Source organism: Phyllostomus discolor, chromosome 6 (genome assembly GCF_004126475.2).
Source record: "Phyllostomus discolor isolate MPI-MPIP mPhyDis1 chromosome 6, mPhyDis1.pri.v3, whole genome shotgun sequence".
Lineage (NCBI taxonomy): Eukaryota > Metazoa > Chordata > Mammalia > Chiroptera > Phyllostomidae > Phyllostomus > Phyllostomus discolor.
The window spans coordinates 28,095,351-28,119,021 of NC_040908.2; the positions used below are offsets into that span (position 1 = coordinate 28,095,351).

A 23,671-nucleotide genomic window follows, 5' to 3' on the forward strand; every position below is an offset into this window, starting at 1 on the left:
ATAATTGTTTTCCATGACAAAGACACTGTTCCCTGCCTGGAGTCTCAGCTGCTTGATTCTGAAAGGTAAATTAGAAGTAGCATTGGATTAACCAAAGGTCCAGAATGTGTGAAAGATGTGTAACCTTATCCGAACAGATTCATCATCTGCTAATTGATAAGATATCCACAGGGAGCGTGGAGAAACAGCTGTCTCACTTGATACAGGTACATAAAACCACGCGCCGGAAAGGCAGCTCACGGGTGTTAGGAGAGAAGATACAGAGACTTCGAGAAACAACAAATCCCTTTTGTTTTAAAGACACATACGACCAAAACAATCTCAGGAAGAACTCTTGTCAATAGCCTAGTCTCCTGAACATTATTATAAGTCTATAATGCACTAAGGTCAGTTAAATTCAGAGCCAACAAATAAAACAGACCTGGACCTTGGATTTACAGAAATTTTGTTTCCAAGGAATTAAAATGTACTTGGACTTATTACCACTCTATGACATTGCATCATTTCCAGCATGGTAATGTAGAAAAATCAGTAAAATTAAACTAGGAAGTGAGAGTTGACTTGAGACCTCTAATTAGTGTTTTGGTTATTAAAACTTTCGTGTGGCCAGTCAGTTCATTTCTCCATGTCTCGGTTTTCTTTAATGCAGGAATTTAATCGTAATAAAGAATATGGACCAGGTGGTTACTCAGATCCTGCAGAGTATAACAAAAAGTCTCGGTTCTGTCGTGCCCAAATGCCTGCGCAGTGCTGACGGGGCTCTGACGTGGCCCGAGGACCTGGGGGTGCTGTGAGGTTGGACATGCGAGGGAAGCAGAAGAGGAGCCCCGGTGACTGCTAGTTCTGACAACAGGCAGGATTCTCCATGGCCTCTGAAGTCTTCGGTTTGCGGTGGCCTGGGCCATTAATTGCCATCTCTGTGGCCTCTGAAGCACTGCAGCACGTTCTGATGGTGACATTTATCTGTCATTTACGCTGAGCTACCTTGAGTTATCTTTCTGCACCAGATGTTTGAGGATAGGGTCAGTCTTCAGTGCTACTCACCAGATATCCCAGGCCCTCACCCCTGCGGACGGGAAAACTTCCCAGCCTCCTTATGGTTCTGGGAGGTGGGCCACGTGACTGGGTCTAGCTAACAGCTAATGAAGAGAAGCACTTCTGTGGACTATTTAATTGCCTGAGACCCTCAGGAGGTTCTTCTGCTCTCTGCCTGTGACCAGCCATGTCCCACATGAGACTTTTCTGTTGGCCTGGATGCAGGAGACTTTTCTGCTGTTCCACAACAATGCTGATGTGGAACAGGGCTCCCAGCCAACCTGCCGTGGACTTAGGGCATGCTTGAGAATAATCTTTGTTATTTCAAGACCGTTGTTGGATTTAGGGACTGTTATTATAGCAGCATGTCCTGGCTCATCTGACAAATAAATGGTCATGATGCGCCATCCGCCTTTATTTCTCCAGTGTTACAAACGACTTGGTACTCAGTAACGACTGCTTAATAAATGACCGAATTGCTCTCTCTCTGTCCCACTGGGGTGGGGTCATCCATAGATCTATTTGTCCTCCCTAGAGCACCAGCCCCAGGGTCCTGGACATAGCAGGTACTTAAAGCCCCAAGATGCAGCCCAACATCCAAGCTCAGAACCGAAGAAGGTGTGGTATGTAGCATCATCTTCTGTGTGATGATCAAAAGAGTGGGGCTCAGGGGTTGAGAGAACTGAGGAAGAAAGGGCGCCGGGTCATCTGCTGTGCTTGTCCATCTTTGAACTCTGTGGGGTTGCACCTGATCCCTCCACTTCCTTGCAGGTGTGAGTGAGGCTTAGTCTCTGGGTCCTTGCAACAGAGTCCAGAGAAGAGATGGAGCCAGAATAAGAAGACGTGGCAGGACAGGTGTGGTGGGTCTGGGGTGGGGTTACAGTGAGGCCGGGATTCAGGTGGGCGTTAGGCTAGAGCAGGGCCACACCGACGGAACTCTGGGAGGTTTCTGTGTAGTCATGCTGCTGTAGCTTCCGTCCTGTGGCCCAGGTGGCTGAATTCTCTTCTGTGGAGCATGTGTGGAATGTGGGACAGGTCCAGACCAGGCGGATCTTTGCAGGAGCCATTAGCATTCTACGAATGACAGTGGCCACATAGCAACAAGGACCTGAATATGAGCATGCCAGTCTAGGGTTCTGGCACCCGCCCTGCCTCCTTTAGCTGATCTGAATAAACAATATCCACCAACTGTATCGTTTTTTTTTTTTTTAAGATTTTATTTATTTTATTTTTAAGAGGGAAGGGAGGGAGATAGAGAGAGAGAAACATCAATGTGCGGTTGCTGGGGGCCATGGCCTGCAACCCAGGAATGTACCCTGGCTGGGAATCGAACCTGGGACACTTTGGTTCCCAGCCCGCGCTCAATCCACTGAGCTACACCGTTTTTTAAAAGATCTTGTTTATTTATTTTTAGGGAGAGAGAAAGAGAGGGAGAGAAACATCGAATCGTTGCCTCTTGCACGTCCCCAACAAGGGACCTGGCCCACAGCCCAGGCATGTGCCCTGACCAGGAATTAAACTGGAGAGGCCTTTTGGTCTGTGGGATGCCACCCCACCCACAGAGCCACACCAGTCAGGGATGTTTGATTTTTGATCAGATGGAGTATAAATCATCTTTGGACTTGGTTCTTCCAACATCCTGGTTTGGAGTGAGTCTTCTGGGGGAAAATTGCAGAAAAGAGAAATATAGCCATTCCCACAAAATTGCTTTTTTAAAGTGTTAACTCTGGTAATGCTCTTCCCCACTTTAGCATGATCAGCGTCTCTCAAGGAAAAAGTTCAAACACATCTGCAGGCTCTACAAGTCCTTCATTGTCTGCTCCAACCTGCCTCACCCCATCTTACCGTCTGCCACATGCCAGGTACATCTGGTCACTCCGTTTCCATTTTTGCCTCCAGTGCCCTTCCCTCCCCTCTTTGCCTCTGGAGGAACTCCTCTTGGAAGGCCTTGACCTTCTGGGTGGGGCCTTCCCAGGCAACCCCAGGCAAAGGGCTGATCCTCTGCGTTTTTTGAGAGGCTGGTGCACCTCTCCATCTAGGGCAGCACTTACCGGACACTCTGGAACTCTTTTTTAAAGATTTTATGTATTTATTTTTAGAGAGGGGGGAAGGGAGAGGGAGAAACATGGATTGGCTGCCTCTTGTATGCACCCTGAATGGGGACCAGACCTGAAACCCAGGCATGTGCACTAACACATAATTGAACCAGCAACTTTTTGCTTTGCAAGACAACACCCAACCAATGAGCCACACTGGTCAGGGCATGGAACTCTTGCCCTTTCAGTCCTTTTTCTGATGAACCTTAATTTTAAAAGGAGAGGAGCACCATCTTAATCATCTGTTTTTAAAATTCTTGTATCATTTTTCTTCCTTTCCTCTTCTGTCTCCCAAAGGTCACCAGATGACTAAGCCATAGCTGGAACCCAAAGGGCATTTTACTCAATGTCTACACCAACGCTGCCCTGGCTTTCAAGAATGGAGGGGACCCCCCCCAAAAACGGAATTACCTTCTAGAAGGTGGGCCTGTTGTAGCAGGCTTCCCCTGCTATGTGAGTGTTCCAGGAACCCATCTGTATCAGTGTACCAGCTGGTATTATTGTGAGAGGCTGCCTGAGGCTTCAGTGAATATTTTTAAGCCTCTTTCAACACGTTTGCCCATTTCATGATGGGTAATTTACAAGCACACTCAGCCCACACCGCACTGAGTGTTCAGCAGTTGTTGACCAAAAACAGCCTGACCCCCGTGCCCCACTCTCCCTATTCACCCAACGTCAGGCCAAGTGACTTTTTTGTTGGCTTGTTTCCCCAGATGAAAAAACTCCTCAAAGGGAAATGATTTGCTGATGTGAAGAGGTGAAAGGAAGAAAATGGCAGAAGCACTACAAAGCATCAAAATGGACGAGTTCAAAACTGTTTTGAGCACTGGAAAAAAGTCTCGATAGGTGCATTGCATCAGATGGAGAGTGCTTTGAAGGCAGCTGAAGTTTACACGTGTGAGAATGAATGCACAATTTTTTATAAATAAACTCTGGGGTTTTTTTGGTCTCTCCTCGCATGGACAGGGGCCAAGAGAAGATGAAGTAAATACTAATTATTGATTGGAGTTTTACATTTGAAACCTTCCCCCCTGCGAGTGCTTCTTTTTCTTCTCGCATGGAATCTGGGGCACAGTCATCTCGGACCTCCCTTCCCAGGTAAGTGTAAGGGCTTTCCCCTAAAAAGCCTCCCACCAGGCATCTCCATGGGGCCCCTGGAGAACACATCACTTTCATTCAGCCAAGCTTAAATGTAGGGAGGTGAGAGGTTTCTTTAGAAATAAGGATGTAAGAGGGGCAGGGAATCAGCAACGTTTGCATCTAGACTATCAGCATCCCCTCTTTTTCCATAAATATCCATCGATACAAAACAGGCAGTGTGGCCAAGTCTTTCAGTTACACCACCCCGCACTCCCAGCACAGAAAGAACTGTAATTGAAAGGAGAGGTCACACACTGGTAGTGGCTGCACCTGAGGATTGCGGTGTGATTATTCACACGTGTAACAAACATTCTGCTGAGAGGCAGCTGCTGCCTTTCTGCAACCTTACTTAGGTCATAAGGAAGAAGAAAACCAATGCTTTTAAGCATGTCTACTCCCTGAGATGGCAACAGATCCTCCTTAATATGTTTGGGGGTCGTGCTTCAGAAGGGGTGGGATAGGATATTATGTAAAAAGCTCAAGTTCCATGGGTCTATAATTCTAAACTTACTTCTTATCTAACATGCTGGGGAGGAAGGATTGGGCCACTGTTGTTCAGCCCCTCTGTTGGTATGGCAAGCTGGAACTCGCCCAGAGGAAGGACAGGTATGGAGCATTGTTCACTCAAGGATCTCTAACTTCACGAAATCCTTGCCTTTCTGGGCTTCCCGATAGGACCGGGGCTGGATCGAGGCAAATGAAGCATTCACCTTGGGTGCAGATTTTCAGGGATGTCAATAATCTCAGTAATAGAAGTAATATTTGAATGCAGCATTTAAAGTGATTTAAGCTTTGGATATGTTCATGCTGATTTTTTACATGAATTTAGACTTCCAAAAATATTGCACTACAGTATGTTTTATCTGGAGCTGATTGGTGCCCTTTACATTTTGCCTTTGTCTGGCAGGCGGCTCACTGCATCTCGCAGTGTCTCTGCTTCCCAAGTGCATTTTCTGGAAATCAAGCTCTTTCTGCCAGTTGTCTTCAATTACATGCCCCGTGAAGGAGGAAAAAGTTTAAGAAAAATAAAATGGTGAAAGTGAAAACCAAGGAGGAAAAGTTCTAATGTTCAGAAGATAAAAATTAAACAACAGGGACGTATCCCTGTTTTGCTCCGTCAAAATGACAGATTTTTGAACACCATCTCCAGCTGGTGGAAGTGGCCAAGGAAGGCATGTTTTATATGTGAACCATCTCGTCTGTCCCTAAGCCTCTGTTTTAGCCCTCCCTCTGCCCTGCTGCCCGCTTCACCCGGCAGGCTTCTAGAAATGACGCACAGGATCCTGGCGGGCAGTGACTGCCAGCCTTAGGAGACAGGGGATCTGCCACAATCACCTTTGGACTTTTCTGATTATTTTTGCGACCTGTGTGCTGCATGTGGTATGTCCTGTTGTCCCAGGGGACTGTCTCCTTCCTCGCCTTTAACTTTTTTCTTTTTTAACTCACAGGTAACGATAACTTTTTTCTGCTGAGAAGTGATGGAGAGGTGGGTTTTAACCAGTCCCGCCAGATAAACACTCAGCTTACAACGATTTCTACAAACTTCCTGACTTGACTTGGCACACCCTCGGCGAGGGCCGAGGTTTTCTTTTTCCATTTACAGATCCCCCTCCCTACTTGCCCCGCTCGCAGGTCGCAGAGAAGACCTCTTCCCAGCCCAGTCCTTCAGAGTACTCAGTGCAGGGCCGCGCCCCAGGCCTGCGGATCGCGGCCCCGCCCTCCCAGGTCCGTGTCCCACAGTGAGGGGCAGTCCCTCGCAGGGCCGCCTTCTCCGTCCCGACTCCCAGCGGAGGAAATTTTTCCCCGGCAGCCCAGGGATCGCCTCACGTGACTGGCCGCCTAGGCCGCTTCCAGCAGGAGTTTAAAGGTTATGGAGGAAATTAGCCGGGACATAGTCTCTGGCCCCCCATTGGGTGCGTCCGGTTTTCCCCGCATCTCGGACGGCCACTGCCGGTGCGCCGATCACAGCCATCTCCCCACAAAGAGCAGACGAGGTCCAGAGTAAATATGAAGGCACTTTGCGGAAAGTAAACACACAAACCGAGCCGGGGTTCCACTAAGCTTTCATTTGTCAACAAGTTCTCGCAGCCTGAGAACTCCAGGACAGATCACAAGGGGGAGAATGCCCCAAAGAAAGGGAAGAGAGAATAAACGTATAAAAACCTCACACGGAGCTTTGCACGCCCCTCCTTGTGCTCCCGCCCCCCGCCCCCCCCCCCCCCCCCCCCCCCCCCAGCCAAGCCCAGGGTCTCGGGACAGAATGAAAGACAGTACTCCGCTGGCTGCGATCCCCTGCTGCGGCCCAAGTGAGGCTGGGGGTGGGGGAGGGTCTCGATTCCCTTTTCCGTAGTGCGCCCCCACCCCGCTGCTCTCCCACCAGCGGTTCTAAAACAGTGTTGGCCACAGAGCCCACAGGAAATGCGCGGCCTGCTCCTCGCGGGTGGAGAGTCAAGACCAGGTACCCACAGCACACAGCGCCCGCACCCCGGGCCCCAACACCGCCACTCTCCCGGGTCCCACGCCGGGTCCCTGCCAGGCTTCCCCGCCTGCCGCCACAACCCAGGCAGGCTCGCCCGCTCTTCGTGGTACTCTTTGCAGCTCACTTTTCCCGTATTGCTCCCCCAACCGGCAAAACTTTCTATTTCCCTAAACACTGGAGCGCGCGCGCGCGCGCCCCCGTGCACACACACACACACACACACACACTCCCTCTCTCGCTCTCTCTGACGTCTTTTGCGCATTTCCTGCATTAGAGGGAGGGAGACTTGCTCACACACCGACGGAGCGAGAAGGGACCGAGGGGGAGAGCGGGCGGGCGGCTAGCGAGCTGCAGCTGAGAGCAGGGACTCGGGAGCGCGGCGGGCGGGCTGGCGGGCGGGCGCCGGCGCCCGGGAGGTGGGGCCGCGCCGAGTCACAGTCCTGGCCCCGCCGCCGCGCTGCGCACCGCCCGGTGCCGGCCTGCGCCCCGAGCCAGAGCAGCGGCCACCGAGCCCGCGCGGATGTGAGATTCCGGGCTCCCGGAGCCTCCGGATTGCCGACTGTGGCGCGGCGCTGTTTCGCCCAAGAGGCAGCGGCCAGGCTAGCTGTGAGGCTTGTGGATTTTTAAAAAATTGGCTCCGAGGCGGACCATTTCCTCTCGACATGCATCCCTCCGGATAGACTGAACATCCCTCGGTCCATCCCCCGCCCCGCGCGGTCAGAGGCGGGCGCTGGGTGTGCGAAGAGGATCCGGGTTGAAATCTGCGCCCCGGGTTCTCGTCCCCGCCCCACCGCCCCCTCGCCCTCCCCGAGTCAAAATTTCCCGGGGATTATGTTTCGGAAAGGTAGGTAAGCGCCCGACGCGGCGCCCGCTCCACACAGCCCGGACGCGGAGAGCCAGCGAGGCGGCGAGACAGACCCCGTGGCCGGCAGCGGAGCCGACAGATCCTCTCTGCTTCTGGAGGTGCGGCTGGTGGTAGGGGGGGAGAGACTTGCTTCAAACACGAACGTCCCCCAGCTCTCCCCCCCTCCCTGTTTTCCGTTAGGAACCTGGCGAGGAAATACATGCACTCGCTGAGAATCGCCTGAGCCAGGGTGCAAAGCTACCAGGTGTAGACTGAGTGTGGGGTGGGGCGAGAGGGGACTCGGGAGTCCCTGAGGCTCGCAGCACCGGGGCGTCGGTTCTTCATCCTGCCCTCAGGGCGGACGGAGTGACCCCGGCCCCCACTCCCTGCCCCGACCATGGTAGTGTTCAATGGCCTGCTCAAGATCAAAATCTGCGAGGCCGTGAGCTTGAAGCCCACAGCCTGGTCGCTGCGCCATGCAGTGGGACTCCGGCCACAGACTTTCCTTCTGGACCCCTACATTGCCCTCAACGTGGACGATTCGCGCATCGGCCAAACGGCGACAAAGCAGAAGACCAACAGCCCATCCTGGCACGACGAGTTCGTGACCGATGTGTGCAATGGGCGCAAGATCGAGCTGGCCGTCTTCCACGATGCCCCCATCGGCTACGACGACTTCGTGGCCAACTGCACCATCCAGTTTGAGGAGCTGCTGCAGAACGGGAGCCGCCACTTCGAGGACTGGGTGAGTCTGGCGCCTCCCAGTCCAGGAGCCCCGCCGAGGGGTCCAGGGTTGGGTGGTGGTGGTGGTGGGGGGATACACGGCCTTGGCATTGGTAGTGGAGTGTGGGGACTTAACTGTCATCCGGAGGGTGTGTGTATGCGTACCTAAGTCTCAGCTACCTTGGAGAAGCACTTTCTGTCTACTTCGTAGCTGGGGAGAGGTAGCCCTGGGAGGGAGGTGGGGAGGAAGACAAGACTTGGAAAGAGGGTCTGGCTCTCTGCCCTCTCCAGCACAGCTGGTGCTACAGGGAGCTTGCGAGCTGGGAGAGCCCCGAGCCTCCAGTGCTTGGAGGTTGGCGAGAACCCGGCGCCGTCCACAGGCGCATGGTGGGCTGGCTGTATGCGATTGTGTGTGGGTGGGTTCCTCTGCCCTTGCGGCGGCACGTGGAGCCCAGGGCCGAAGGCTCCTTGCACGTCCTGGTAAAGGGAGCTGCTCTGTTTCCCCTTCCAAGAGGAAGATAGCTCGTTTCTATTCTGTGGCATGGCGGTTAGCTCATCTTCTGACATAGGGGGAGAAAAATGTGTTCTCTAGGATGTCCCCTCCGGGGTCCAAGAAACATCAGCCCAGCTTGCTTTGCCCAGTGCAGTGACCACCCATCCGGAATGTGTTGTGTCTCAGAAATGGTTCTGCTTGGGAGTAGTTAAAAATCAGTGCTTCGAAACCTACTTACAGTGTTTCCCTGTTTTGATTTTCAAGATACTGTGTAATGAGATGCCATTTCTAAGTCTGAGATTGAGTTAATTGGTGACATTGTCAAACTACTAGGAAATAGGCCTTGTCCATGTACTTACTCTAAGCCAAATGCATTCAAGCTTGGCACCCAGAGAAGCCCGGAGAGGCAGCCTGGTGTTAGCTGTTCTTGGAGGGATGGTGTTAAATGAGGAAATGAATTTATGTGTTTTTAGACTTGTTACCTGTTTCCACCTAGCGCAGGTGTGGTTCTGAGTGTGTGTGTGTTCAGGGTTCTTTGATCCACACAAAAAGAGAGGGATCTGCTTCTCATGGAGAGATGTAGAGAAATCACCTTCTCATTGTTGAGAGCAGATAACTTCATGATTGTCCCAGGGTCAGAGATTGCCTATGAATCACCTTGGCAAATCATCTTCTGTATTTTTTCAAGGAGGTAGAGTTTTAGGGGAAAATCAGAAAATGCCTCTTCCCTTCATGCTCACAGCTGTGCTGTAGCCTGCCTGAAACCATGGTTACAGGACTTGCAGGGGAGCTCCGACGCGCCACACCAAGTGCAACCCTGGATGATCTGTGACTGACACTTTGGGAAGCAGGCAAACCTTTGTGGAATCCCGAAGCACACAGTGCCATTCCGTCCCACCGATGCCCCTGACCTCTGCCTCCCCCTCACCTGAGTTAGTTCTCACCCTGTGCCCTTTCTACACATGACTGTCAGTCCTTTACTCATGAAAGCAGCATGTGTCTGAGAGGGGCCGAAGGAGTAGCTCATTTCAGAGCCAGACCTTAACACTAAAAAGCTATGGTTCTCAAGTTGTGGTTGTTTTAGAACAGGAAGGAGAAAAGAAAACCCCAAAACCCCAAGACTATGGTTGTGGGGGAATGAGGCCTTGACTTGGACAGGAGGCAGAGAGCAGGAGAGCGAACAGCACGTCTGCTTTTATCTACAAACAGGTCCTACCTGGGGGGAGGTGTCTCCGTGCCTCTGGCGATGCTGTGTGGGGCTCGCCACACCCGGCGTGTCAGGGCACCGTCCCACGTTGGAAGACGGAAGTGTGCGGTGGCCACGAGTCTCGTTCGGTTATCATTCTCTCAGGGCCTCAAATTCACATTGGGTTTGGCCCTAGACCAGATCATCTAGTGCGCAGGCAAGTTTTACAGACAAGAACTTGGTGTCCCCGAGAAGCTAAGTGGGTACCCGAGGTCATATGACCAGCACAGGCGGCTGGAGGTAAGGCCCAGACCCCCTATTGCCCAAGCCGGCCTGGTAGAGAACTAAGCCTCCTGGTCTCCCAGTCTGTTCTCCCTACAGATAGATATGCTGTGCCCCTGAACATTTTTATTGAACATGACAATTCAAAGTCATTATCACTTTTGCCTTATAGCAAGTGTGAATTAAGTATGACAGATATTAGACAGATTAAAAGACCTCAGGTCCAGAAAGGCCAAAGTCATAGGATAATGAATCAAGAGGCGGAGCTGGTTCTCTTTGCTCCTCTAGTGTTGTCTGCACGGGCGGAGGCTGTGGCGACTCTGGTTCCCCCAGCCCGAGGGTGGGCATGCATCAGCAGAGGGGACTTGCTCTTGGAACAGAGACAGATTGCGTGTGGGCCGAGAAAGGTCACCTTTCCCATGTTCCCGCCCTGGGGACAACTGCAGAAGCACACCTTTGGGTAGAATTCCCGGGCTCGGGCCTTTGTGCTGTCTCTCCCCGGCAGTGCTGCAGAGATAACGCCCTTTCCCAGGTGTGGCCGAGAGCCCTGGCCTGAGGTACGGCCTCTGCGGGGGCCCCAGACAGGCTCTTCTCTCACTGCTGCGGAACATTCCATCCGTGGCAAATTCACATGCATTCACCGCGTTCCTGCTTGGTGCTCAGATGCAACCAGGGAAGTTTAGCACTCTAATCCAGCAGTCAAAGAGACCCATGGGTGACACTCAGGGAGCTTCCGTTTCATTAGGGAAACAGCAATGACTAGATACGGATGGACACTCAAGTAGCAATTAGATTCTAAATGAATATTTGAAGGAATTCAGAAAGGGAGTAGGCCAGAAGAGCTGGAAGAATCTGGAGGGTTCCTGGAAGGAGACATGCAGTGGGTGCGAAACGTGGGTAACATTTAATGAGGTATTTATGAGCGGAGGCCCTGTTCCTAGGGCCTGGGCACGGCTGGAATAAAGGCGGAGAATGCCTGTGGTCTGGGCTGGAGAACGGAGAAGCGCGGCTGAAACGGAGGGCGCCTGTCGGAAGGGAGCAGCCGGATGCTGTTTCCCAAACCCAGGACGTGCTATCCGGGCACCGACTGTGCTGCTGCTAACTTAATAGTTTTCAACGTTGATTCTTTTACTTTCTCCTTGAGCCCCAGCATTTTCATGAAATCACAGGGTTGGATACTGTGGTTGTCATTTTTCTTCATTCCCATTAAAATAAACACATGGCCTCTAAAATGAAAAGCAAAGGAGTTCATCTCAGGTGCCTCTTGAAATCCTAAGTGATGTGGGGGATGCCTTTTGGAAATAGTGGAGTAGGAGAGCATTAGAAAACCGAGGCGGATTTCAAAATGTGTAAAAGCCAGGCTGAGATAATTGTTCTCCAGATAATGAGAGATGGATCAGTTGCGATGGCAAAGGGGGTTCTCTAGAGAAGGCTTGTTACAGAGAGATGGGAAGATTTCACTAGTGTTTGAAGCAGAATCCCGTTTCACACCGTTGCTACAGCTTGGGTTTCCAAGAACAAGCTATAGCTTGGGTTTCCAAGAAAGAGATAATAATGCTCCTCAGGCTTTAGTGTGCCTAAGAATCACCAAGGGGAAGGTGTGAAAAAGAGAGATCCTCCTGCCCACCTTCAGAGCTTTTCATTCTGTGGTTTAGGATGAGTGCTAGGAGTCCTCATTTTTCACACGCTGTGTTCAGGGTTTGGACCAGACCATGCTTCGAGAAACAGTGGGCCAGAGTAGCTCTGGCTAATTAATGTATCATGTCCTGAAGTTTTCTAGTAGACCTTTGTTAGTCCTACCACAAGACTTATCAGCGTATTTGTGTAAACGATGGGGATTCATGTTAGAGCCCGAGGCTGGGTGGAGCTGCACTTGCGTTTAGGACCGAAAGTGGGGAGCACACTAGGTGGCAGAGGGTAGATGGCACATGCAGGTGACAAATGGTGGGTCCCCATCACACTCAGGAGTTTGCTGTATGGTTTTAGCCGTCTGTATATGTCCGTATACCGAGCCGAGTTTCCACCCTCTCGTCCTCCCGCTCCCTTGCGCCATCCGGGCCTCTGAAGACATCTTCGGTTTGGGTCACTCCCTTGCTTCGCCCTGTACTAGAATGCTCAGAATACAGTGGTAATGACAAAGTCACCTTTTGAGAGGTGGTTCAGCAGAGTGCGTAAGGGCAGAGCTCTGGACCCAGGACGTTTAGGTTTGAATCCCACCAATCACTTTCATGACCTTGAATGAACTATTTAACCTGTGCTGCTATTTTTGGAAGCAGCCCAAGTGGTCCATCAATAGATGAGTGGATGAAACAACTATGGGACATTCACACAATGGAATTCTACTCTGCTGTAAAGGGAAGAAAATTTTACCCTTTGCAACAGCATGGATGGGCCTGGAGAGCATTATGCTAAGTCAGAGAAAGACAAGTACCATATGATTTCACTCATAAGTGGAATCTAATGAACAAACTGATCTAACAAGCAAAACAGAGACAGACTCATAGATGGAGAGCAGGGTGACAGCTCTGTGGGGAGGGATGGGAGGGTGGAGGGATGGAGCAAAAAGGAAAAAGAACTCATGGACCTAGACACCAGTGTGGTGATTGTGGGGAGGGGAGGGGGAAGGTGGAGGTGTAAGAGGGTATGGGGCGGTAAATGGTAATGGAAAAAAAAACAATAAAAAATGAACTATTAAAAACAAAGTGAGCATAAAACAAGAGGATGGTAGTGAAAGTGCCAGGCTCTGATAGAGCAGAGCTAACCCGGGTGAACGGAGCCCGTGCCTGTGAAGTGTGCGTGACGATGCCTGGCCCCTGGTGGGGGCTCAGCAAGTGTTTAATGGCTGCACTTGCTGTTGTGTCCCCTAACCCCCCATGGGGATGGCCCTAGGGAGGGCTCTTCACTGAACCGACTATTCTACAGATCCCCAAGAAGCCAGCTTTACATGGTCTCCAAAATCTTTCTCATCCATGGGGATGAGACACTGAAGTTTCTGTTTCCCATTTCCAACATAGCACATTGACAGGGCTCCTCACAATGATCCCACCTTGTTGACCCTGGGAGAGAGGCCCACACCCTGTTTGGGAAAGTTAGGCTCTGCAGCTGATTGCACTTTGGCCCCAGGATGCCGTGGGGAGATTCTCACAATGCAGAGGCCAAGGACAGGCTCCTCTGGGTTTGGAGGCTGATGCTCTGGGTGAAGCAGAGGACACTGTGGTTAGACAGGCCCCTGCTGAGTGTCATCCTGATGGCGGCCTGAGCACACCTTGATATACGCTGCACAGAGGTGTTCAGCTTCAGGACTTTTATAGGGAAGCCTTAGAGGACCTATGAAGATCTCTGTCATCATTTGAATAGATCCAGGTCTGGAAAGGGGCTGTGCAAGGGCTGGGAATGGTCTTTGTGCCCCTTTTATGTACCTAAAGCTGAATTTGTCCCCCAGCAGTTGAGGTTCCTTGCATCTCTTGCTACTGTGTTCCCTACTGACTCCTATAATACTAACCTTCTAATTAAACACTGTTTCCTCTGGTACATATTGGTTGTTCAACAACTACCCTAAAGGTTAGTTCTCACCCCAGCACTATCACAGATAGCCTCTGGCTTGGCGGCCCTGAAGTTGAAGGGCCTCGGGTTTCATGGGCAGTCCGGCCTGGTCTGTTTCTGTCTGTCGTGTTTCTCCTGTGTTTTTGACCAGCAACCAACTTAGAGAACATTTCAGGCCCGCATTCCCTAGCTCCTCAGAGGGCCCCCCTCCCTGGAATCTAAATTCTAACCATAGGCTATCTCTACCACTCACTAGTTGTGTGCCTTTTGGCATGTGACTTAACCTGTTTTTTAAGTCTATTATAAACCTATCTTTTCATCTGTAGTGTGGGAATACAATAGTTCTTACCTCCCAGGGTTGTTGTGAGAAATAAGGGAATCCATGTAAAAGCTCTTAGCAAAGGGCCAGGCTACAGTGCATTCTAACAATATTAGTAATATTTGGAGAGTTATATGTATGTATTCATAGCTTTAGAATGTTCAATCAGAACACAGATGCAGTGAAAGACATTGTTCTCCTTGATTTCCGAATGTATTTATCAGAAAAGTCTTACGTAGTCCACAAATAAGTTTAATTTAGTTACAGTTAGCAAATTGCCTTTTTGAAGACATTACAATTACTTGAAATGAGATTGTTTTGGGAAGCCTAGGAATTGTGGCCACTGTAATCAAAGGTTAATTATTTGTTGAAGCATATGAGTAATTGGAAATAGGGGTATTTGAGAGCTGCTGTGTTGGTTCTACTAACCTCATTTCATCTAGTTTCAATGCTGTTGAGTCTCAATTCCTAACTCCAGCCCATTCCTGCCCTTGAACTTCTGAACTCATGTATGTGACTGCTTTCTTGGCATTGCCATTTGATTTGTACAAGGCAACATCTCAAATGTAAACATGTCGAAAACTGTACACCTGATTTCCCCGCTCCTTGATCTAAGCTTCTTGTAGTCTTCCCCATCTCAAGAAATGGCAGCTCTGTCCTTCCAGCTGCCCAGGCTGGAAACTAGGAGAAACCGTGTCTGACACCTCATATCCAGTCCATCAGCAACAGCTGCTGTCTCTGTTTTCAACATGGGTCCCGGATCTGATCATCTTCCGGACACCATTCTGGCCCACGTCCCATCACCTCACACCTGTATTATTGCAGCAGCCTCCTAACTGGTTCCCCCCGTGTGATTAGGTCATGTCACCCTGCTCACAAATCCCTCAGGGTGAAAGCCCAGGTCTTGCTCCTAACCCACCAGACTACGGTGGTCAGGCACCCTGTTACACACCCTCTGACCCCTCATCCATTACTCTTTACCTTGTTCACCCCTCTCCCAGCCACACTTGGCTCACCTGACCCCCTTAAAAATATTCACCATGCTCCTGTCTCAGTCTTTGTACTTGCCATTCCACCCTTTTCTAGAATGTTCCCTGCCCAGATAGCCTCACAGCTCAAGTCTTTACCAAATATTACTTTCTCAGTAAGGCCCTTTTTGGCAGTCCTTTCTAAAATTTTACCCTGCCCTTGACATTTCACATGTTCCTGTCCTGCTTTAGTTTGATCTTTAGGTCTTAGCATATTATATATTTTTCTTACTTGTTTTTATTGTCCATTTCTAACACCAGAACAGAGGTTCTGTAAATGGCAAAAGTTTTTGTTCATGACTATTCTTGGTGCCAAAAACAGTTCCCGGCACACTGTAGGACGAACGAAATTCATTCAACAACCCTGTGTTCCCTAGCACCTACTGCGGGAGATATCCGGGGCGTGGTAAACATGAAAGTTGTGGTGATATTATTCCTGCGTTTGAGGAGTGTGGCCAGTTGAGTGAATTTCTTAAACAGTCTTTCTGTACAGCTGAGAAAAGGAAGAACGGGATATTTTGCTTTATAAAAATCTATGTTATCTATAAAGATGTTTTTATGAGGGAATGCTCTGTTATTTCCCATATGGCAATTTCTAAGCTGAAGCATCTCATCCAGTCTGAAGTTTTGAAAGTAGGAATTATACACCCTCTAGATGCCCAGGGCCCATGCAAGATGCTGGGATGAGAGGAGAAGGAAAAGGTCCATTTGTCCTTCCTTTGCAGAGTTTAAAATCAACTTTAAATTCTTATAAGGGCTTTAGATATGAAACTCTTTGTAGTTGGCAGCAACAAGAAATGAAATTTTAAATTCCAGCATCTGAACTCACAGAGCTCATTGAGGCAAATGTAGACAAAGCTCCCAGGGGTTTCACCCAGTTTAAAAGAACTCTAGAGCAGGCCTGCAGTATTTTACATAAATAAAAGCTACACTTGGCAAAACATATTTCTCTCCAAGTTCCTCTGGGTATATATGGGCTCGTTAAGTAATTACAATCTATTGTAATGCTAATCAGCAAGGCTGCACCTGTTTGAAGTCTAGTTTTCTGGCAGAACCCATGTGAAGTAGCCAAAACTCGGCTGTGCTCGTAACACATGCTACTGTCATCACAGCTTCTAAGCAGAATGGGACACTGCAGAGGGAACGCGACTGAGCTCCGTAATGTCTTGTCTGCGAGGAAGAGAAGCACAAGCCTGATACAAATTCAAGTGCAGAAAGCAGGACCTGCCCTGCCCCCACCCCTTCCCAGTCCCCTCTACCTCACCTTGAAGTCTCAGAGAAGTAGTTTATAACCTGGTGAAAAGTCACCTTTATCTACCACGCAGGAATAAATTCGTTGAGCTGATGTTCTCAAGAAGTAGATCAGAGTCAAAATGTAATCACAGGTTCAAGAGGGTTTAGAAAAATCATGGGGGTGACTCTATAATTAATTATTGAGGGGAAAAAATGGTCTTTGATTTTGCTTATGCCCCTCCCAGAGAGAGTTGCTTGTTTCTTCAGACAGTGGCATGTCTTGGTGCCAGTTGTCTTTTCCCCAGCCTGATGTGAGCACCTGTGAGCAGGGAGCGTTTCATCTCCGCCTCCCAACAAGGCTTGCCAGCCGGAGTGTGAGCCACTCAGGAAGTCCGTGTAAGCTACTCATTCATCATTTGGTTGAATAAAAGCCTGCCCCTTTGGAGTCTCTTGTAGACACTCAAATTAGGCAGCATTCTTGAATCAGACTGACTTAGATTCTGCTCTTTTTGGAAGTTCATTTGGTACAGTCTGAAAAGAAGCATGGCGGATGCCGCTGAAATTTCTCACCAGTGAAAAATCGGTGTGTTCACGCATTGTCCCAACCATCTTTTTATCTACTTAGCAAGTCTTTATTGAATACCTTGTTTGCCAGGCACCATGCCAGGAGCTGGTCCCTGCTGTCACGGAGCATATAATCTCATAGGAGACACAATGTGAATCAAGGAATAATGCACATATACTGGCGTGTGAAATCACAGCTAAGAAGCAGAGCTCATCACAAGTCTCTCAGAGCTAGGGATGCCCAGACCTCACCTCTTCAGGGTAGGATTATATTTCTGCCCTCTGGAGGATTTATTGAATGGGGAGCCAGGTAACTTTTGTTAATTGGTGGTGTTGGACCTTCGATTCCACATTAGCATGGTCTGATGCTCTGTAAGGCCTCTGTGAACAGGGATCTGACTTGGCTGTCTGCATTATGGGCCTTGACTTTGTTCAACCTCGTACTTGATAATATTTCGTCTTTATTGTTCTCCTGAAGCTAAGTCTTATCTCCTCCAAAAGAGTGCCAGCTTCTGCTCTCATTCCCTCCTCATCTTCCTTTGTTGTCGTGATCCAGACCAGAAAGTGATGTTTGGTGGCCTGCTGCTTGACCTGGTGTTCAAGACCCACAGAAACACATTTATTTTACAATGGAGCCCTCTCTCTGGATCACTGAGCCACTCAAAGGAGAGTCTGAAGACAAACCAGCAAGCAGAATTTCTAGAATGCAGGGTCTCTCAATCCATCTCCCTACTCTCTGGGCTGATGATTACCTAAACCGTTTTAGGCAGCGGAGAGAATCGTCAATCAGCCAGTTAAGCTGGAGCCTGTCACCCACCAGAGGTTGCCAGAGCATCTTCCACTTGCCGTGATCGGAGAGGCTGGGGGTGTTACCCAGTCAAGTGCATGTTAGTGTGTTACAGTCTCCAGGACGGCCTATAGCAAAGGGGCTTGCTCGTCCCTGGGTGTGACCACACATCTCTGTGATGAACATATTGCTCTTATTTGTTAAAAAAAAATTATTAGCACCACAGAACTAGTGTTTTGTGGATGTGTTCTGAAAAACAAAATTGGATAAAAGAAGAAATGGACCTTCCTCAAGAGGGCCATTTGGGGATTCAGCACTAACCCCCTTTTATGAAACAGTGGAGTTGAGGAATTGTGGGAATTCACAGGAGAGGGGATTCCTGGGGGTTCTAATAGTTAGCAAAGGCTTCTTGGTAAGATTTTGAGCCAGGTCTTAAATAAAATGGAACCTGAATAGACAGGAAAGGGGGCCCCCCCTACATTGGAAGAAGAACAGAAAAAAATGTTGGACAAGCAGTGGTTAGCATTTGGGGTTATGAGGGCAGCCAGGAAATTGGGGAGATTAAAGTAGGACTGCAGTCCAAAAATAATTGCTTCATTGAACACACACACACACACACACACACCCAAAACAATAAGCTATCCCAAGAAAGGGAATGGTGGATAGAATGGATATTCATTCATTCATCTATTCATCCATCTAGCTGACCAGCAAACTAGCCAGCCAGCCATTTGACAAGTATACATTGAATACTTTCTGTGTTCTAGGAATTTTGCTTGGAGCAAAGTGTTGAACAGAATCACTCATGATATATTGAACTTTTGGTTATCAAGGAAATCTATCCTGCCGGCTCACCTCAATCTCCCATGCTGTGTTCTCAGTTGATTTTCTTTTGTTTATTTCTTGACAGGACTGGCAGGGGTGGAGAATAACTTCATAGCATCCTTCATGTAATTGAGTGGTGGCTTGCCCAAATTCATGAGTCTAAAAAAGGACCGTGGGCTTTGGAGCCAGCCCATCCTGGCTTGCATTCCAGTCATACCAGTTTGGGCTGCACGATATTGGGCAAAATATTTATCTGTACCCATCTCCTCATCCCTATAAAGTGGGAGTAAAGCTCTCTTGTAGAATTATTGTAATGATAGATGAAACATGTAAAAGTGCCTGGCTTCTAGCAAGTTCTTAGTAAGTGCTAAGTTATTATTGGTAAATACCTGCAATTAATATTTATTATTAGATACAGGTAAACCTGTGCTGCTGTCTGAAGATTTTGTTCAGTAATTACCAACTGAGGAGTTTCAAGCAAAACCTTTTCCCTGTCTACTTCCCTCCCTCCCTGAAATTGGCTAGCAGCAGGGAACAGGAACTCAGGGTTTGCTGAATTCCAAGTGTGCAGAACTAGAATCCCACACTTGACCCTTCTTAGTTGGCCCCTGGGGTGGGAGTTGAGGTGCGCAAGGATTACCTGCCCTTGGGCTGGTTTTGGTCCCAGTGGACGGATACATGACGCATTGTTCCCTCTTGTGTTTTTAAAAAGCAGAGGTGATGTTGCATTTTGACCCGAACATCACCTGCATTAGCTAATGAGCCTGATGTGGTAACTGAGGTTCGAGGCTTTTATAGCCCATTTTGCTGTGATCCAGGTGACTTCGTTTTCCAACCGTGTGTGCCTTACACAAGCCCAGTCTCTGATGCAGCGTGCACCGATTGCTCTGTTGTTCCCCCTCAGACCCCCCAGCCCCACAACGTGGGCAGCGCACCAAGGTGCTGCTTTGGACCAGGACATCAGAATCCCTAAGGAGTAACAAGAGCTGAAGAACAGCCGACCCTTTGAAAGGATTACTGCGTGCTTTAAGGAGCATCTCTTTGTCCCTGTATGGGAAGAGGAGGGAAGTATACAGTCACTTCAAGATGAAAGGCCTGGCTTCATGTTAAAATGATGCCAGCATCAGCTGGAAGTAGGGAACAAGCTTTCTGGCCAGGGACCCCTTCTGAGAACCCTAGAGTCACAGAGGTGGCTTCTGCCCTGAGGTTTGAAGTTCAGACACCCGTTGACCTGTTATGTGCTACAGGACCCCACAGCTGCTCCTTTTGCCCATGGTGAATATTGGGGCTCTAGTCACAGAAGGGACACAGCCACAACCACCTAGCTGGTTTAACAATATTTTTTCCACTTTGTAAAAAGCTATCTCATTTAAGTTCCAGGTGCCTGGGTACTAGTTCATGATGACAGCTTTAGGATTGGCTTTCATCTCTTAGTCTGGTTTCCTGGAATCCAGAGGACTTGTGCAAGAATTGTGCAATGGCACTAAATACCCCCTGGGGTGCTCAGAACCATCAAACAATTGTCTCCTCCCAGCCCCAGTTGCTTATAGGATGGGAGTCTAGCTCATCATCCAGCCAGACACTCAGGGCCCTGCACCGCTTGTATCCTTCCCCTGCCCCGCTTTCTGCTAAGTGGGCCCCACACCGTGTGTGCGCGGAACCTCCTCTACCAGGGCTTGTTTCTGCCTTCCATCCCAGTTTTCCTCTGTGCCCTGATCTCCCGTGTCCACATTCCTGGGATGCTCTCACCACCTGGTCAGGTCTCCCTCCTCCGTGGGCCATCATTCCTAGAACTTGCCACAGCCCTTGTTGGTCTTGGAATTTTGGTAACATGTATGATTTGTGTACTCCGTTGAAAATTATTGATGTCTGGTGTTGACCAGAGGATTCTCTCTGTCTCTGTTCTCTTGAAGGGACAGAAAAGGTCCCTGAGAGTGAAAACTCATGTCATTTTGTTCTTACACCTGGCATATAGCCTTGCATATAATACATGCTTGATTGGTTATATAAACTTTAACATTATGCCCTGGTTGGTGTGGTTTAGTGGATTGAGCACTGGCCTGTGAACCAAGGGGTCGCTGGTTCGATTCCCAGTCAGGGCACATGCCTGGGTGGCAGGCCAGGTTCCCAGTAGAGGGTGTGTGAGAGGCAACCACACATTGATATTCCTCTCCCTTTCTCCAAAAATAAGTAAATAAAATAAAATAAATTTTAACATTGTTATATTTAATATGATATTTACCTAAATAATAGATGTTCTTTAGATATTTCTTTTGGGGTGTTCTCCTTTCTCCCATGACAGAGAAGAATGTAACATTTTAAAAGTTATACACACATACACACACCTGTATATACTTAAAATTTTTTAAGTCTTCAACCAAGGATATGTTTATTGATTTTAGAGAGAGGACAGGAAAGAGAGAAAGAGAGAAAGACAGAGAGAGAGAAACATCGATCAGCTATCCCCTGTACAGGCCCTGACTAGTATTGAACCCACAACCCAGGCATGTGCCCTGACCAGGAATTGAACCCACAACCTCCTGGTGTACCTCCACCTACCTGAGCCACTTGGCCAGGGCCACACCTGTACATGTTATTATTAAAAAAGAAACACTCAGGGAGAGTGTAGACACATGGGGAGGATTTTTATCACTTCGGTACTATTTTTAAAAAGTATTTTTATCACTTCAGCACTATTTGAAGAAATAATTAACTACTGTTTAAAGGAGTTTTACATTTACAGAGCTATTGAGCAGGAAGTACAGAGTTCACATATACCCCCGCCTTCCCAATACAGTTTCCCCTATTATTATATACATTTGACTTTAAAAGTAAGGGGGTGGGGGAAAGATGCAGCTCAGCCACTGCATGTTGAAGCAGGTGGCATTGTGGCATCATGGTTACATGCAAAAGCTTCGCACTAGAGGGAGGCGGGTTCTAATTCTGGTTGCACACCTGAACCAGTGGTGCGAGCTTCTGAGAAACTGTGTAACCTCTCTGAAGTCTTCCTTTCTTCATCTGTAAAACAAGACCAGTATTATCTAATTGTGTTTGGAATAAACCAGGTAATACATAGAAAGTGCTTGTAAAAGTGATTGTCACTGATAAGCACACAAAAATTGTCAGCTATTATTATAATTCTATTGAAAAACATTGTAGACTATGTGGTTTTGGAAATCTATTATATTGATTATGTTGTCAGAGTCCATTTGATTTAATTCTATGTGTCTGAGGGTTTCTCGGGGCTGGGGGCTGCTTTTCATGGAGTGGCGTGCCTTGGATAGATGGTAGTTCTCACGGTAATGAGTGACATAGGAAATGACTGTGGTTCGCCCAGTTTGTATATGCTGCCTGCGTTCAAGCATTTGTATATAGGCCAGTATATATTCACAAAGTCTTGCATTCACAGTTAGCAGTTTATTCTTGGTCAGCTCAGCTCCTTCACTAATGAGCTGTGTGACCCCGGGGTTGGGGGACTGAACTTCTCTGAACTTCAGTTTCCTCACCTGTAAAACGGGACCAGTCATATTGGCTCTGCCTGCTTCCCTGGATTGTGAGACTCATTTGGCAGCCTCTGAAAAAATGGAACATGTCCTACACGAGGAAGCAGTAATTACGAACCAGTTTGGGATTTGGGGAGGGGGTGGCATGTTCATCCAAAGTTTACAGATGGGCAGACTGAGGACAGAGGGTGCCCTGGTGGGGACCAGAGTGGAGCTCAGGTCTTGCTCCCCTAAGTCCCTAGTAACTCTGAGCAGCATTTGGGCTTCTCAGCCAATCAGTTTGTCTCACTTTCATGTTGTTGGGACTGAAGGTTTAAAATTAATCTTAAAATTAATTAATCCAGTCTGGGAAACTGGAGTCTCAGAAGCCCACCCCTGTGTGCAAGAGAACATGTCTCTCTCTGCTTCCTTATCCTTTCTTGGCTCTTAAGATTTTTTAAAATCACTGCTTGTCATATGACTGTGCACAGACAGCTGTAAAGCCAACTGTTTGAGGGAGAAAAGGGAGGAAGACAGATAAGACAATGATTCAGAAACAAGCAGGAAGATGGAGTCATGTCTGTCCCCTTGTGGGTGGGATGTACGATAGCCCTGTAGACTGAGACAGTGCCTGGAGGGTGAGTGAGGCCCATCGGGGATGTTTTTGCAAGCCTTTCCTGTGCTGGGGGAGCTTCAGAGCTCAGCAGGGGCACCCTTCACAAGGTTCACAGGTGCATGCCCTCATAGAGCTGGGCCCCTGCCCTCGGGCTGGGGCCCCCCTCTGCGCCTGGGGCTATGCTGGGGCAGTGGGGGGTGGGCTCTGAGGGGCAGGTCTGGGTGCCTGCCCTCAGGAATCTCAAAAGGAGAAACGCCCACTTGAAGAGGCTGATCTCATCGGTAGTAGAGTTAGAGGGAACTGGGTCCTGTCCTTACCTACTGGTGGAAAAGTATACATTAGCGAGCCTTTTTTTGAAAAACAATTTGGCAGGAAGTGTATGTAAAACCCCAAACACAGAGAAACAAGGTGGAATCAGGATAATGTGTATGCTGCAATCAGTTGCCCTTTGTTATCTGTCTACCACGAGTACTGTTTGAGACCCGGAGGGAGCTTGTCTGCGGTGGCCGAGCGGGCGGCCCGGCGGATGCCCATGCACCGCACCACCGCCCTGTGTCTTCTGTAACGGGATGGGGATTTCAGGCAGGTGGGCGTAGTTTGACCCTTTCCAAATTTACTTCGGCTAAGAACTCTTAGAATTGTTCTCTACTTTTTGTAGACGATCTTCTTTTCTTTTTGAGGGGAAAGACATGGGAAAAAACGAGAATAAGAGCACATCTTGACTAGTTTTTCAAACTACAGGTCAGGACACATCAATTGAGGTGATAAAAATCGATGAATTGGATCCCAAACAGCAATTTGAAACATGGAACTAGAATAGAACGACATTGAAGTGATGACAGTGCACGGCAGGCAGTAGTGGTAAATCCAGGGCGGGGCGAAAGTAGGTTTATAGTTGTGAGTAAGCAAAACACAGCTTATTCTTGTATTATTATATATTAGTTACTTTATTTTCCATATGAACAACTGTTAACCTACTTTTGCCCCACCCCATAC

The 23,671-nt window shown here is 48.7% G+C and overlaps 1 protein-coding gene and 1 long non-coding RNA gene across 3 annotated transcripts in view; one reads left to right on the forward strand and one right to left on the reverse strand.

The window, feature by feature from the left end:
- The first annotated feature begins 7,203 nt into the window (after positions 1 to 7,203).
- PRKCE (protein kinase C epsilon) overlaps positions 7,204 to 23,671 on the forward strand; it is a 473,918-nt gene continuing 457,450 nt past the window's right edge. The window contains exon 1 of one of the 2 annotated variants that reach the window (XM_036027919.1): positions 7,204 to 8,339. In XM_036027919.1, coding sequence (XP_035883812.1) covers positions 7,992 to 8,339 — 348 coding nt within the window. In that variant the 5' untranslated portion in view covers positions 7,204 to 7,991. The remainder of the gene's footprint in view (positions 8,340 to 23,671) is intronic. The other variant, XM_028515225.2, reaches the window with a different exon arrangement.
- On the reverse strand, positions 9,840 to 22,877 carry LOC118501081. Its single transcript, XR_004903654.1, has 3 exons — positions 22,686 to 22,877; positions 13,502 to 13,510; positions 9,840 to 9,850 (listed from the first exon to the last, which is right to left on the reverse strand). It is a non-coding gene; the product is annotated as an uncharacterized LOC118501081 (long non-coding RNA).